Source organism: Scatophagus argus, chromosome 5 (genome assembly GCF_020382885.2).
Source record: "Scatophagus argus isolate fScaArg1 chromosome 5, fScaArg1.pri, whole genome shotgun sequence".
Taxonomy (NCBI): Eukaryota; Metazoa; Chordata; class Actinopteri; family Scatophagidae; genus Scatophagus; species Scatophagus argus.
The window spans coordinates 26,004,761-26,020,231 of NC_058497.1; the positions used below are offsets into that span (position 1 = coordinate 26,004,761).

General features: G+C 41.4%; 4 protein-coding genes across 4 annotated transcripts; 3 read left to right on the forward strand and 1 right to left on the reverse strand.

Annotated features, from left to right (window-relative positions):
- Positions 1 to 523: 523 nt before the first annotated feature.
- Positions 524 to 3,755, reverse strand: LOC124058742 (olfactory receptor 11A1-like). The gene has a single exon (XM_046388271.1). The coding sequence runs from the start codon at positions 2,113 to 2,115 to the stop codon at positions 1,171 to 1,173; it is 945 nt and encodes a 314-aa protein (XP_046244227.1). The 5' UTR covers positions 2,116 to 3,755; the 3' UTR covers positions 524 to 1,170.
- Positions 3,740 to 4,657, forward strand: LOC124058758 (putative gustatory receptor clone PTE01). The gene has a single exon (XM_046388289.1). The coding sequence runs from the start codon at positions 3,743 to 3,745 to the stop codon at positions 4,655 to 4,657; it is 915 nt and encodes a 304-aa protein (XP_046244245.1). The 5' UTR covers positions 3,740 to 3,742.
- An 877-nt stretch (positions 4,658 to 5,534) lies between these two features.
- On the forward strand, positions 5,535 to 12,231 carry LOC124059247 (olfactory receptor 52K1-like). The gene is made up of 3 exons (XM_046389098.1): positions 5,535 to 5,672; positions 7,395 to 7,514; positions 11,169 to 12,231. The coding sequence occupies exons 1-3, from the start codon at positions 5,535 to 5,537 to the stop codon at positions 12,159 to 12,161; spliced, it is 1,251 nt and encodes a 416-aa protein (XP_046245054.1). The 3' UTR covers positions 12,162 to 12,231.
- Positions 12,232 to 14,330: 2,099 nt separating this feature from the next.
- Positions 14,331 to 15,251, forward strand: LOC124059248 (olfactory receptor 52E4-like). Its single transcript, XM_046389099.1, has one exon. The coding sequence runs from the start codon at positions 14,331 to 14,333 to the stop codon at positions 15,249 to 15,251; it is 921 nt and encodes a 306-aa protein (XP_046245055.1).
- Positions 15,252 to 15,471: the final 220 nt, after the last annotated feature.

Below are 15,471 nucleotides of genomic sequence, written 5' to 3' on the forward strand. Positions count from 1 at the left end.
TGTTGTGGGCATGTCCATCCGGGAGGAGAAACACCAGTTGTATTGTATTGTTAACTTCCTCTCACTGACTGATTTCCAGCACAATCCATGCTCAGGTGATGAAAAATTATTAATAATTAGGGATCCTACATTTTACCTTACAAATAATACGACAACATAAGTAAATCACAACAGTGATTTCTATTTGTTTATTATCGTCATTATTATTATTAGTAGTAGTACAAGTATTTTACTTGAAACACCTGGCAGGCCAAAGTGAACTTTATGATGGACCAACTTTGGCCCACAGGCATCACTTTGGGCTGCCCTGCCTTCGGTAGACTAGCTCTTCATTATCAAAGACTTTGTTGTCTTTGGAAGCTCCTGCATTGATGGCGAGGAGGAGTGAGTTGTGGCTGCTCACTTGCACAACCTGTGGTGTGTCCTTCAGGAAGCTGAAGATCCTGTTGCAAAGGATGGAGTTAAGGCCCAGTTCTTCAAGTTTTGAGATGAGCCTGGAAGATGATTGTGTTAAACACTGGGACGCAAAAACAGGGAAAAAAGGATTTAACAAACTTAGTGAGGAGGTGCTAGAGCTGATGAGTCTTTCATGGTCATTTAGGCAACTGGGATGAGGTTTTTAACTCTTGTTACAGTCGATGCTCCCTCTGTCCTCCAAGCAGGACGACCTTAAGAAACAACATCTTGTACAAACATAAATATGTGATGTCTAATTCTTATTGTAGCCATATCTGGCATGATTTTGAGAGGATGCAGACCCAGAGGCAGAACTGACGTTCAGTAACTTTAAAGCAAACACAAAGTGCACAAAGGACACCTGTACCTGGCCTCACCTGCCTGATGTGTGAAAACTCAAAAGATTTGACCTCTGTCTCAACTGACCTCCACTGAAACGTTCCGAAACTATTACGCTGCAAGTCAAGAAAACGGCTTAATTCTATTTGTTTATGTTGGTTACTGCTCGGACACTGTCTTACTTAAAACTAAATTGATTTCCATTCTGCTTCAGATCATTTCTCAAATCCAGCACAACATTAAACTGTACAGCTGCAGCATTACTATTGTGGACATCAAGTCTCTGTATTTACAAATGCATAATAGACTGAAGTATGAACGACGTACGTTATGTTTCAAATTCTAATACAGTGCACAGTTCGGTGGCTGCTAATGCTAATAGCGTCCATTTGTAATCAGGCTTTTACATGTGAGTCGGATTTTTGACAGTTTCAGGCCATACATTACAGGGTTGAAGAGCGGCGGGCAGGTGAGAAAGTATAAAGACAAAAAGATTCGCAGTGTATTTGGTACTCTGTTCATGTTGAACCTGCTCTGCAGTATTTCAAAACAAGCTCCAAACGAAAAGTTAATCAGAGAAGCCAGGTGAGGTGTGCAGGTACTGACAGCTTTTCGTCTGGTCTGTTTAGAGCCAGAAAAACAAACTTTAAAAATCTTCATGTACGTGTAAAAGATTAAAATTAGAGGCCCAAAGACTGAGCAGGCACTAACAACCAGTCCATAGATGTTATTAGCTGTGGTGTCATAGCAGGCCAGTTTTACAATGGAGTAGTTGTCACAATACACTTTGTTAATGATGTTCCCGCACAGCTGTAAAGGAACAATCAAAAGCACTGTAAGAAAATTCACAAGGAATATGAGAAACCACGTTAGAGCAATAAGCAAGGCAACTCTGTTGTGTGTCATACGTGTGTTGTATTGCAGAGGATGACAGATCGCGAGATATCTGTCATAAGACATGACGGCTAAGTTTAAATATTCTACAGCTCCGTAAGAGTACACACAGAAAACTTGCAGGAAGCAAAGTGAAGCAGAAACAGTGTGAACGTCAGAGAGGATCTGAACCAGCAGGAATGGAAACAACCCTGTACTACCATACAGTTCATTTACAAACAGGCTGCACAGGAAAATGTACATAGGTTCATGTAAGCTTCTGTTCATGCAGATAACCACAATGAGCAGGAGATTGGAGCAAAGAACAAAAATATACAGAGACATAAAAATCATGAAATATAAGTACTTCAACAGCCCGGTGTCAAAGTATGCGGCCAGTGTGAAATAAAAAACTTGTGTAGAGTTTAACATGAGCCTCCTCTGCATCAAAACAAATTCGCTGTGCACACAAAAGCAACAATTTCATTACATTTTTGTGGTAGATTTAACTGGTGGCTTGATTATGTCTGTTTCAAATGCCTGCGTGTGCAGCCTAAACATCAAGCACATACAAAGTGAGGTCAGCATAGTAGTTTAAAACTGATTCATTATAATGAATACGACTGGACAAAACAACGGCAGATCTATCATTACCCTTTCAAAGTCAGTATAATTATCAGACTAGAAAAACAGTTTGTTGTGGTTCACCTGCTGTCCTGGTGCACCTGTGCTGCGAGTCCCAACCAAAGTGAGTTCATACTCTATTTCAAAAAGCGTGACCTCATCTGAAAAAGTCTCAGTGATTGATAGTCATGTCTCGCTAATATGAGCAAAAAAGGAGTGGCAGTGGTTTCCTCCTCCTTTCACAATTACATGGCTGACTGCACATACAGCCGATGTTACGATTGCACCTGTGTACATACTGTAGTTTACTGGCCGCTGGTTAGAGGTGAACGAGAACTTTCGCTTTTGATTCCTTTAGTAGATTTTTCTGATAATACTCAGACACTTTACTGAAGTAACATTTTGAATGCAAGACTACTTTTACTTAAATGAAGAACCCACTGAAAGTAAATAAAGATGGATGACATGAGAGGTCCCCAAAAGTGAAGGCAGAACTTCTGGATGCCCCCTAGTGGTTGGCTGCAGTACAGCTCATAAACTCCTCCCCCTCCACATTAGCAGAAGGGATGATGAACCAAACTCAAATGTACACATCAAATAAAAATTTCCCAAAGACGTTTCTGTCATTTTTGGTAGTTCTTATCATGCTGATGTTTGTTCAGTCGTTCATTTTTCTGATCAGTTTGCTTAGTTCAATTAGTTATTTGATGATGATCTAACCCTGGGAACAGCTTTCATCCTGAACAAATCCTGCCCGTGAAATCCCCTTTTGATACAAAATTTGGGACAGTTGAGGACATTAAAGGAGCTGAAATTCCATGAATATTCCTGCTCTATTCCTGCTTATCATCCTCAAGCTCACACAGCCACATACGACACATACATCCTGCTCTCAACTGCCCAGTCAGTCAGTCAGTCTGGAACTGTTAGCCCTCCTGCAGGAGCGTGACTCTGTGTCTAAATGCACTAGTTTATTTCAGTTGTTCTCTTCATCAGACTCAAGGAGATCTTTTTCCACAACAGCATTAGGAAACCAAACCAAGTGGTCACCAACATTCTTTGTTCATGTCACAGCTTCAAAATATTAGCTCATCTTTTTTCTTCCTGACATGAAATAAACATCAGTATGAATCAGCAGGACCTTAGATAATGAGGTCAGTCTGCCACTGTGGGCGTCCACCATGAAAGTTTAAAAGAGGAGCAGAGTTTCCTCTCAGATGAACTCAAGCATGACGACAGCAGGTCAGCATGAATGCAAGGTTTCACACAGTACCATAAGCTCTGTTTTGTAATGACTAAGAGTGTTTTATTGACTTTGGTACATCTAATTATCACAATGACTTCTGTTTGTGTCTGCTTGATGTTTGAGTACAACTTTAAACCAGCTAAAAGTTTACAAATCTATAAAATCTAATATTATCATTGGTCCATATGCACACCAAGAAGACTCATGTTAAACTCTACACAGGTTTCATATTTCACACTTGCTGCCTATTTTGACACTGGGCTGTTTAGATACTTATGTTTTATGACTGTTGTAATTTTATATTCTTTAATCTTCTGTGCCAATCTCCTGCTCATTGTGGTTATCTGCATGAACAGAAGCTTACATGAACCTATGTACATTTTCCTGTGCAGCCTGTTTGTAAATGAACTGTATGGTAGTACAGGGTTGTTTCCATTCCTGCTGGTTCAGATCCTCTCTGACGTTCACACTGTTTCTGCTTCACTTTGCTTCCTGCAGATTTTTTTTGTCTACTCTTATGGTAGTATAGAATATTTAAACTTAGCCGTCATGTCTTATGACAGATATCTTGCGATCTGTCATCCTCTGCAATACAACACACGTATGACACACAACAGAGTTGCCTTGCTTATTGCTCTAACGTGGTTTCTCATATTCCTTGTGAATTTTCTTACAATGCCTTTGATTGTTCCTTTACAGCTGTGCGGGAACATCATTAACAAAGTGTATTGTGACAACTACTCCATTGTAAAACTGGCCTGCTATGACACCACAGCTAATAACATCTATGGACTGGTTGTTAGTGCCTGCTCAGTCTTTGGGCCTCTAATTTTAATCTTTTACACGTACATGAAGATTTTTAAAGTTTGTTTTTCTGGGTCTAAGCAGACCAGACAAAAAGCTGTCAGTACCTGCACACCTCACCTGGCTTCTCTGATTAACTTTTCGTTTGGAGCTTGTTTTGAAATACTGCAGAGCAGGTTCAACATGAACAGAGTACCAAATACACTGCGAATCTTTTTATCTTTATACTTTCTCACATGCCCGCCGCTCTTCAACCCTGTAATGTATGGCCTGAAACTGTCAAAAATCCGACTCACATGTAAAAGCCTGCTATAATTTTTTTGAAAATTCAAATTTAATTAAAACTTTTGGTGGTCTTATTGAGAACTGTTTTCTGGTGTGAAGAAAAAATGATTTACTGTTTTTTTCCAACGTTTTCTTGTGTAAACGCAGCAGCAGACAAGCTATGCAACACTTGATGCAATTGCTACAAAGGTCCAGAAGAAAAACAGATGATGTGAGGTTTCTTTTTATTGCTAATTCTGATATTTTCATGTAGTTTAGCTACTGTTCGATTAGATCTGGTTAGATGTCCAAGTGCGCTTTATTGCACAGTGACAATCTAATCTATTCATTTGAAGCATGTAGAAGACAGATTTCTCTGCATGGACTTTGAATGGCACACTGAACAAAGTTCAGCATGCTTGTCTAAAAAGAAGAAAATGGAGATAAGCTCCACATGATGAACAGCTTCCATCCTCAATCAATAAAATCCTTTCGTGCTCAGATTCTTTCTTAGCCCTCTTCTTTTATATGCTCTTTAAAAAATGTTTACATGTTCCGGCGCTGCATGAGTGGCAGCCTGCAGCAGCTCTGCCTCATTGTTGAGCTTTTCTTGTGTTTTATGTGATTGTATCTTCTTCTTTTGTGTGCTCTTCTCCTTTGTTTTTACTGTGTAAACATGGACATTATGTATGTGCAGTTTGCACTAGTTTTCCTTTTTGTTTTTGCACTTTCAACGACCGCATATGGGGATTCTGTGTGGAGCCAAGGCTCCATTGTTTACACCAGAGATCAGCTGTTAGCTGTGCTAACACCCAGCTACTGTATGGAGAGAGATCCAACGTCCCCTGGGAGCTGAGGCGGAAGAGACGGGGGTGCCGTGCACCGCGCCAGGAGAAGTCGTTGTCGACCTGTTCTCCCATCCATCACCATGGGGAATGTTAGATCTCTCTGCAACAAGATGGACGAGCTCACGGCGCTAACCTGGCATGAGTGGGACTTCCGGGAGACTAGCCTGATGCTGTACATGAAGTCAGCTAACGACGGTAACTCCGGACGCGGTCGCCGAGTTGGAGCTTCCAACTTATACAGACAGACAGGATGAAGGAGAGCGGTAAGAGGACAGGAGGGCTGGCAGTGTTTGAACAATAGATGGTGTAACCCGGGACACATCACTGTTAAAGAACAACTCTGCAGTAAGGACGTTGACCTGTTAGCATGCAACCTCACTACATCCCGAGGGAATTCACGCAGGTTATTGTGATAACTGTGTGTATCCCTCTGTCTGCTAACGGCGATGTGGCCTGTGACCTCCTGCTCTCAGCTGTGAGCAGGCTGCAGACTGCACCCCAACGCCCTGCTCCTCATCTCTGGAGACTTCAATTATGCCGCTCCTTCATCCTCTCAAACATCATTCACCCAGTATGTTACCTGCCACACCAGAAACAATAAAATCTTGGACATTTCCTATGCCAACACCAAGGAGGCATACACATCACTTCCCCTCATCATCTCAATTTTCTGCTGGAACCCTCCAGCTGGACCTGGTGGTGCAAACCTGGCCCAGAAATGTTTATGTTCCCTCCTCTGCAAACCCCAGCAGGACATGTGAAACTATTCACTCTGCAATAGCCCAGATACAGACTCAGCACCCAAGTGCATTCATTGCAATCTCGGGTGATTTCAACCACACTAACCTGGACAAAACACTCCTCACTTTCACTTTTCTTAAAGAATTTCCCTTCAGGGATAAATAAAGGAATTCTGATTCTGAATAAAAGCAAGGCCCAAAGCAAATTCACATTACCCTATGCCCCCAAGCTTTCTCCCCAGTCAGGACATGAACACTGCAGGGTGAAGCATCCCAAAGCCTGCCAGGAAAACATCAGTCTTGGAATTGTCTTCAAGCCAGCAAAGTCAAGATCCCTAACTAAAGGTAGCAGCAGGTTTAGACTGGAAGTTGGGATTTAGAGCCAGCTTGCTGTGTATCACCACTGAGCAATGGTGGGCTAGTTGGTAGCACTGATGGTTCTGTTTTTAATTTCCTTTTGGGACAGGACTTTTCTTTAACACTATTTGTCTTTGGGGAACGCTCTCTATATAAATACATTTAATTCCACCTAATCAGGCTGGTTGTAGTTTTTGTGTGTGAAATCCCATGTAAACATTGTAAATTACAAGCGGGTAGCAGGTTTACGAAAATGTACATTTGGATTCGTATGATGTCAGGGCCACCAACTCAGCTGTGAACACCGGACTCTGAATAATGTGCCTTTTAAAGAGCAGAAAAATACTGTGCCATTGACTTTAGAGCAGTTTTTGTAGGTGAATGAGGCAATCGCTTTTTTGCTGCCTCAGCATAGCAATGCACCAAGAAAACACCTGATCACACCTCATTTTCACCAACAGATCTGTGGATGGGAGGATGGGCGCACATTGTGGCCGTTGGGTGTGAAAACAACAACAGTGTCAACTTTTAAAGGAAATGTAAAAATTGATGATAATCAGGGAAAAGTAAACAGGACTTGTAACTCATTTGGATAAAACCTGTAGTGGCATTTTAAAACTGGCATATAGTTTCCTCTAAGTGCCTTTCTGGTCTTTCTAAACTCAAAGTAACAAACTTGTGTGGTGGCTGCCACCAAACTCCTGAGGGAGGAACAACAAAACAAACATTACATTTCCTTAGGTCACTACACAGGAGCATAAACACCAAACAAAGGCCTGAAGCTGCTCTGCTCATTAACAATGGACACAGAAGCGTGTCCTCCCATGATTCCTTGTGATCCAGAGTGTGCTAATTGGCCTGTTAGTGAAACTGGTTGGAGCCTCCCGAGTGTCCAAGTGTCCACACAGACAGAAGCCTCCTGTGTCATGTTACAGACGGAAAAAGCTGCTGCTGATGAAGCTGGTAAAGGGTGGAGCTCCGCTGGGGCTCATTACTGAGAACTGACACAGTAAACATGATGAAATCACACTTTAGAGTCCCCGCTGCCCACTCTGTCCATCATCAAACAAAAACAATTAAACATGTTGAATGTTTCAGAAGTTGAAAAGTAATTTATGACCTGTAGAGGAAATGAAGTCATCGGTGTTTGATAAAGTTCAGATACTTTTATAGAGTTTGATTCTTGAAAGAAGAGAATGCAAACCCTCCTGCCAAATGTCTTCAGTCATTTTGCTCTTAAAGCTACAGGAAAATGACAATGTTAAGACTTAAAAACAGGCACAGACATCAAATGAAGTGCTTTAGTGTGACTTAACATACATATAGTGTATGTCATAGTCAGTAGTGCGTAGTAACAAATTACATTTATACGGTTCCATTTACTTGTGTTACTAGTGTTTTTGAGTAAACTGTACTTTTCAGAGTAGTTTTAATGCAGCACATTATGTTTATGTCTGTGGTGTTAATGCTAATAATGTTTTGAGATTAATAATATAGGAAACACAAAGCACAACATAAACCAACATGTTGATAAGGGTCTTTGACAATGTGCTGTAAATCAGCTGTGATAAGATACATAGTCAGTGCGATATCATACCTCAAACATATTTTTGACATTTCTGTACTGCAGTTTTCTTTGGTCAAACTCTACTCAAAGCTGACCCGAGTGAACTGAGCAGTTGTGACATATTCATTTCCTGTTTTAACAGTAATGGTGTAACTCTCAGCAAAAATACTTCAAATGATCCTTTGATGTCTTGCTGCTCTGATCTGTTTGAGCATGCCCTCTCACCCTCCTTTTCCTCAAATCACAAGCTGTCACATTTCTCCTGTAGCCAATCTCTTGCAAGCTGTCAAAATTTAAAAGTGTTCTCTCCATTCAGCTGTCATTTCAGCACTGTGACAATTTCCAACCCACCTCCACCTCTTCCGCACTGTTACCATGGAAACACCTCCTTCGTCACAGTTTAACATGGTGATCTACCTCCTGCTGGGGTCTGAGGGCCAAAGTCTCCTTCTCCTGTTCTCAATAAAATTCAGTGTACTTGAATCATCTCATTCACTTTTCTTCATTTTTGACTGAATTGTGTCCAGAGTCATTTTGCGCCATAGCAACTGAAAATGGACTGACAGATTCCAAACTCACATCTATGAACAAGTCTCACTGTGCCAGACTATGTACAGGCATTTCGAAAGCTTCCCTTGGTCAAATGTTTTCCGTCCACCCCCACTTCCCAAAATTTGGAGACAGTGCAACACTTTCACCTGAATGAATTGTTCAGCTGCTTCTTGATAATCCTCCCGTAGGTAGTCTACTAGCACTGCTCTGCCTGTGTGCCCAAGATTACCGAGATGGGCTACTACACTCAGGTGTTTACCCTCCCTGTCACCTGTGCTCCCTGGCAGTCATCGTAAACGATCTACGTTCTGACGGACTCCTGCCTATGTTTCCCTTTCTTTGTTTGGCATATGTAAATAGGTCTGGACCAACAATCACGATGGAGCTGATGGCTATCTGATGGTATCTGATGGTGAAGTCGTGATTATCTCACCGTTGCTCTACTGGACATAAATCTGTTGTCTCTGACAGCCCTTTAAACCCTCAGTGATTGCCCATTTCATTGGATTTGATTTGAACAATCTGTTGGATCCATCACAGCACGTCCATACAGCCATATGCATTCATACATATCTTTTTGATAATGTCTCCCATCCATTGTCTCGATAAGGCTAATTACGAGACAATGCTGTGCTGTTTCATTAATTGTCAATTAAATACATACAGATGTGTTCACTTCTTCAATATGGTGTGTCCATCTGTGGTTGAAACATCAGGTCAGTCACGTCCAGGTGAAAGGACAAACTTTGGGGGCGAGAAGTAAGCAAGATAAGGCGTGACAGCATGACATCTGTGGTGTGTCTCACGCAGCAAGTGTGTGCACAGTCTGTGGAAGTTTCCCATGCGTTGCTTTTGACTGCATGACACTGTGGGACTTGAGTCTAACCTTGTTTCTACAGCCAATGGCAGAATTAGACAGAGGGTATTAAAGGGCTGAGTCAGCGTTTAGTGGGGACAGGTGGATGTAGAGAGGGACAGTGGAGAGCAAACAACTGATACTGTCAACTGGCAGATGGGACACATTTACTGAGGAACTCTCACACGGCAACAAGTAAAACCTGCTGATTTCTTTTCTACAGAACTGCAGCTCTCAAGGTTCAACTCCTCGTGTTTGAGTCCTGAAATCTGATTTTGTTCTGACCAAAAGACTAATTAGACAGTGAGGGGAGATTATTTCACCTCAAATTGTCATGTGTTGTGATTCTCATACTTTTATGTGTCTGGAAACATGTTAAATTATCTCATTACACTGGCTGGATCGTTGTATTAATTCCAAGTTCCCAGTGAGTTTTCAGTTCTCTCTTCAATGCGAAACCAAACAAACTGAGGAGAGGTGAGCCAGGTTATCGTGTCAAAATGTTTCACAGTGTTGATGAGCTGTTTTTCTCCTGGCATGTATTTGTTGTTGAGCCCTTTCAAAGTTCTCATGTAACCAAAACAGACTTACTGTTAAATCTGGCCCCAAATACACCAGATCAGCTGTCACAGACATGTTGTCTTTCTGCTGAATACATCCAGAATATTGCCAAAACAAGCCCAGAAAATGCACTGTAGCAAGATTCACGCTGTGTGTTGCTGTATTTTCATTAAATCCCTGGACAGAAAAACCACTAACATCTGTCTCTCTTACTGAGGAGGAAAGAGAAAGTTTGAGTAGAGGTACTTTATTGGCTAAGGCTTACATCGGCTGACATGAAAACAAATTTTTGGCTGATTTCCAGTTCTATGATATGGGGTTGGTGTGCAGTTACATCTCTTCATTTGAAGTAAAGAGGAAAAAAAGAGCCCTGTCATGTCGGCACTGGCCTTCACAATGCTTTGTTATTTTCTCCAGCTCATTTCCAACATCAAACATGACTCATCGAAGAAAAAACAGTCTTGTCAATGTGAAGGACATCAGCCACTTTTTAAAAATAAGTCTCCCTGAGTTTAAAAAAACAGCATGGTTGTTGAAAGTTGAAAATGATACTGATTTAAATAAACTTTTTAAAGTGTTCAATTTATTTACTTTAAAAAGTTACACAATGTAAATGTAACAGGGTAAATGTTCATTCTCTCATCTAACTGAGAAACTGTCAAGCTCATTACACTTTTGGCATTAATGTTATATTGTTTTTGTCCTCTTTATACTCTGCACTCATATACTGTCTTCACACTTTTTCATTTTATAACTCTACAATGTTTCTTCCCAATTCAGCATCTATTTATCATTGAATTCACAGTAAACTGATGAAGACTGTTGTAAGATGTAAAGATTGTAAAGTTCTCTGGGGTGAATTTAAAAAACATTATTTTAAGATATGTAAATTAAATTGACTTAGTAACTTTGAGTAATGATCAGTCTGACAGCTCCAGTCCTGTGGTTTGAATATCTGTGTTGGATCCGCTCTTCTGTTAACAATACAATAATTTCTAAAGTTGTTTTGGAGAAGAAACATATTGACAGTCTTTATGTGGAAGTTCGATTTTCAAAACATTTGGTTTCTCTCTGTTTTCAGGCACAAACTAAAACCCTGAAAAGGAGAGTTTTGGAGGACAAGAGGATGGAGAACGTCTCCTCACACCAATACTTCATCTTCAATGGCTTCAACGAACTCGGAGCTCTGAGGCCCGTCCTCTTCATCCCATTTTCCATCATGTTCGTTGTGTCGTTGTCAGCCAACTCCCTGCTGCTGTACGTCATCATTTCTCAGAGGAGCCTCCACTCACCGATGTGCATCCTCATCGCTGGCATGGCGTTTGTGGACCTGAGCTACCCCCTGTTTTTTGTCCCTCACATGCTGCTGAACTTCCTGTTCGACTGGAGGGGAATCTCTCTGATCGGCTGCCTGGTTCAGATGCACTTCCTTCACTTTGTTTCATCTTTTCACTCCACTTCTCTGGTATGGATGGCCATAGACCGCTACTTCGCCATCTGCACACCACTTTACTACAATGAATGCATGGCTTTACCAAGATTCCTCAAGTTCATAATCCCACTGGTGGTCAGAAACGCCATCCTGATCACACTGCTTGTGAGTCTGGCAGGAACACTGTCATTTTGTGCTGATAATGTGATAAACCACTGTTTCTGTGAGCACATGGCCTTGGTGGAGCTGGCCTGTGGAAGTACAGCCATCAACAACCTGACTGGGCTAATGACTATTTTCCTAAATCCCGTAGCAGATTTCATCTTCATTGCTGCGTCATATGTGGTGATATTTAACTCTGTGCTCAAGTCCGGCAAGTCAGGAGGCAAAGCACTTCACACCTGCATCACCCACATCGTGGTCCTTACTGTCAGTCTGACCATCGCACTTGTGGCTTTCTTGTCATATCGGATCAGAAATCATCTTCCTGCAGCCATTCGAGTCTTCTTCAGCACCATGTACCTGCTGTTCCCGAGCTGTTTCAACCCAATGATTTACGGCATCAGAACCGCTGAGATCCGACAGCACATTATGAAGACACTGATGAGCTGTTGCTTGATACAGACTGTGCCCCGTTATTAGACAATGACCACTCAAATGCTCATCACAAGCCGGCATTCACCCATTCACACAAACATTTATACAACTTTAAAAGACCAACCTTGAACAAGTTCTGGCTTGACCTGGTTTGAGCCACTGCCACCTATCGTATGTTATTTCTGTGTGTCAAGTCCTCATCAAAGATGTATGATCCAGAGCCATGCCAAGGGAAAAACAGCTCATCAACACTGTGATACAGCATATTGTTTGGTCTTTGCAGCTGCCACAGAGCAAACTGTGAGCAAGTTCTCAAAGAAGTCTTGCATATCAGAAGTGCAAGAAAATCTCCAGTATATTACTGCAAAAATGTGATTGTTTGTGAGTTTTCCACAGGTGTGCTTCCCATGCAGGGAATATTCGTCAGCAGACCTGCCAACTTCGGGAAAATGTTCAGAGTTCAACAATAGTGTAACATTTAGTTTATATGCACCACTCTGTTTGCACGTTACACCCACTCATTGTGTCATCATTAGTTCATTCAACATCAGTAAGCTATGAAGAAAACCACTGTTGTATGTAAAAATTAAATGAAAAAAGAATTAAGAGGTAAAACACTCTCTATTACAAACAAAACCTTTGTTTCTGTTCAGCCGTTCTGGGAAAGACTCTAATTCTGATATTCATTGTATGACACTGTGATACTTCGAGTCTAACTTTGTCTCTTCAGCCAATGGCAGCATTAGACAGAGGGTATTAAAGGGCTGAGCCTGCGTTCAGGGTGGACAGGTGGATGTAGGGAGGGATGGAGGAGAGTCAACAGCTGATATTGTCGACTGGCAGATGGGACACATTTACGGAGGAACTCTCAAACACCAACAAGTAAAACCAGTTGATTTCTTTTCTACAGAATTGCAGCTCCCCAGGTTCAACTCCTCATGTTTGAGTCCTGAAATCTGATTTTCGTCCAACCAAAGGACTAATCAGACAGTGAGGGAAGAAAATTTCACCTCAAATTGTTTCAAACATTTTAAGGATTTTAAGGAACATTTTCTGTTGTGATGCTCATGATTTTATCCGTCTGGAAACAAAACTAATTAAATTATCTCACCCCATTGGCGGAATCTGTGGCTTAATTCCACACTGTTCTCATTATGTTTTGAAATTGTTGAAAGCGATGCTGTGGTTAACTATTGTTAAGTGAGATTGATTTATGTTACTGAAAATCACAAATTTTCCTCAGAGGTCTTTTCAATCTGTGCAACATTTAAAATCCTCTATCCTTTGATCCTGGATTAAGTCTCAGAAGAGGGAGCAACAGAAGAGCATGACGAACTGTCACGACCAAGAAGTCGTGACCACAGACTAGACGGCTCAACTCGCTATACAGCTACAACATGGAGAAACACAAAGACCATGTCAGGCAAACCATAACAATAATGTAGTGTATCAGGTAAAGTGAAAGTATCTGGAGTAAAGAATGTGGATCAGAGACCCTAAACACCAGATCAGCCACAGCCAATAAAAGGTACCGATCAGAGTACAATGACAAGATAATCATCACTCATTTCAGTTGATCTTTGGGTCTAATAAAAGCTTGCCAAGTATTTGGAAATTCTAAGTCATGACAAAGGCGACTGAGCTACAATCAGTAAGTGACGTGATCTTCATGTACTGAACATTAGTTTGAGGGTCATCAGTGTTGACAGTGGACAGATGAACACGTTACCCTGATTGCTTAAAACTGTTTTCAGAATGAGACAAAAAGAGAATTAATGCAACATAAGTTTCCTATATATAAAAGGTGACTCTCAAAAGGCCCTCAGATATGTGTCTGCTGTGTCACATATGAACCGACATTTACTTAATGACACTGAATATCTGTTTAAAAAAAAAAAGCAATATGTCATTTTCAACTCATAAAATTCTCATTCCCCCACTGCTGTCAAACGACTCTGCGAAAGATCTGTCTCCCAGAAACTGTTAATGGCTCATACTCAAATTGTAATTGCTCTAGAGATTGTAAAGTCACCTGATGTAAATTTGTGAAAAAATGTCATTTGAAGACACTTCATGCTTTATTTTGTCATCCTAAAGAAAAATAATTTGCAGTTGTGTGGAAATTCAATTTTCATACCATTTGTTCTTTGGTCTCTCTTTGCTTTCAGGCTGAAAATAAGAATCTCAACAAAGACTTTTTATGAAGAGGGGAGGATGGAGAACGTCTCCTCGCACAAACACTTCATTCTTGATGGTTTCAACGAACTCGGAGCTCTGAGGCCCGTCCTCTTCATCCCATTTTCCATCATGTTCGTTGTGTCGTTGTCAGCCAACTCCCTGCTGCTGTATGTTGTCATTTCTCAGAGGAGCCTCCACTCACCGATGTGCATCCTCATCGCCAGCATGGCGTTTGTGGACCTGAGCCTGCCAGTGTTCATCGTCCCTCACATGCTGCTGAGCTTCCTGTTCAACTGGAGGGGAATCTCTCTGCTCGGCTGCCTGGTTCAGATGCACTTCATTCATTTTGTCGGAGCTTTTCAGTCCACACTGCTGGTATGGATGGCCATAGACCGCTACTTTGCCATCTGCACACCACTTTACTACCATGAATGCATGGCTTTACCAAGATTCCTCAAGTTCATAATCCCACTTGTGGTCAGAAATGTCATCCTGATCACACTGTTTGTGAGTCTGGCGGGATCATTATCATTCTGTCACAGAAATGTGATCCAACACTGTTTCTGTGAGCACATGGCCTTGGTGGAGCTGGCTTGTGGAAGTACAGCCATTAACAGCCTCAGTGGGTTAATGGCTCTGTTTTTTATCCCTGTAGCAGATGTCATTTTCACCTTTGCCTCGTATGTGGTGATATTCAGTTCTGTGCTCAAGTCCCGCAGGTCAGGAGTCAAAGCGCTCCACACCTGCGTCACTCACATTGTGGTCATCACTGTCAGCGTGACCAATGCACTTGTGGCTTTCCTGTCATATCGGATCAGAAATCTTCTTCCGGTGGCTGTTCGGATTTTCTTTAGCACCATGTACCTGCTGTTCCCGAGCTGTTTCAACCCAATAATTTATGGTGTCAGAACCACTGAGATCAGACAGCACATTGTGAAGATCTTTAAAAATCTGTAATTTAAAATGATTCTGTTTTGTGGATGGCCATTACTATGAGGCAAAAATAAAAGATTAGAAGGTAATAATGACAAAAATGAATATGTTCATGAAACATAAAAACGATGACAGGCGAATGCTTTCTTTTTCAGGGCTTACAGCAGGCTCAGCAGCTGAACTGACTGGCTGGGTTTAGGCCAACATTAGTGACTATTTGGTGGTGAAGGTGTTATTTTCACAT

What these genes read in the sequence shown, in the direction of transcription:
- LOC124058742 (XM_046388271.1), bottom strand. Translation starts at nt 2,115, where the DNA reads ATGCAGAGGAGGCTCATGTTAAACTCTACACAAGTTTTTTATTTCACA.
- LOC124058758 (XM_046388289.1), top strand. Translation starts at nt 3,743, where the DNA reads ATGTTAAACTCTACACAGGTTTCATATTTCACACTTGCTGCCTATTTT.
- LOC124059247 (XM_046389098.1), top strand. Translation starts at nt 5,535, where the DNA reads ATGGGGAATGTTAGATCTCTCTGCAACAAGATGGACGAGCTCACGGCG. An exon ending in ACTCCGGACGCGGTCGCCGA is followed by an intron (nt 5,673 to 7,394) that starts GTTGGAGCTTCC and finishes CTTGTGATCCAG; the next exon opens with AGTGTGCTAATTGGCCTGTT. An exon ending in AGCTGCTGCTGATGAAGCTG is followed by an intron (nt 7,515 to 11,168) that starts GTAAAGGGTGGA and finishes CTCTGTTTTCAG; the next exon opens with GCACAAACTAAAACCCTGAA.
- LOC124059248 (XM_046389099.1), top strand. Translation starts at nt 14,331, where the DNA reads ATGGAGAACGTCTCCTCGCACAAACACTTCATTCTTGATGGTTTCAAC.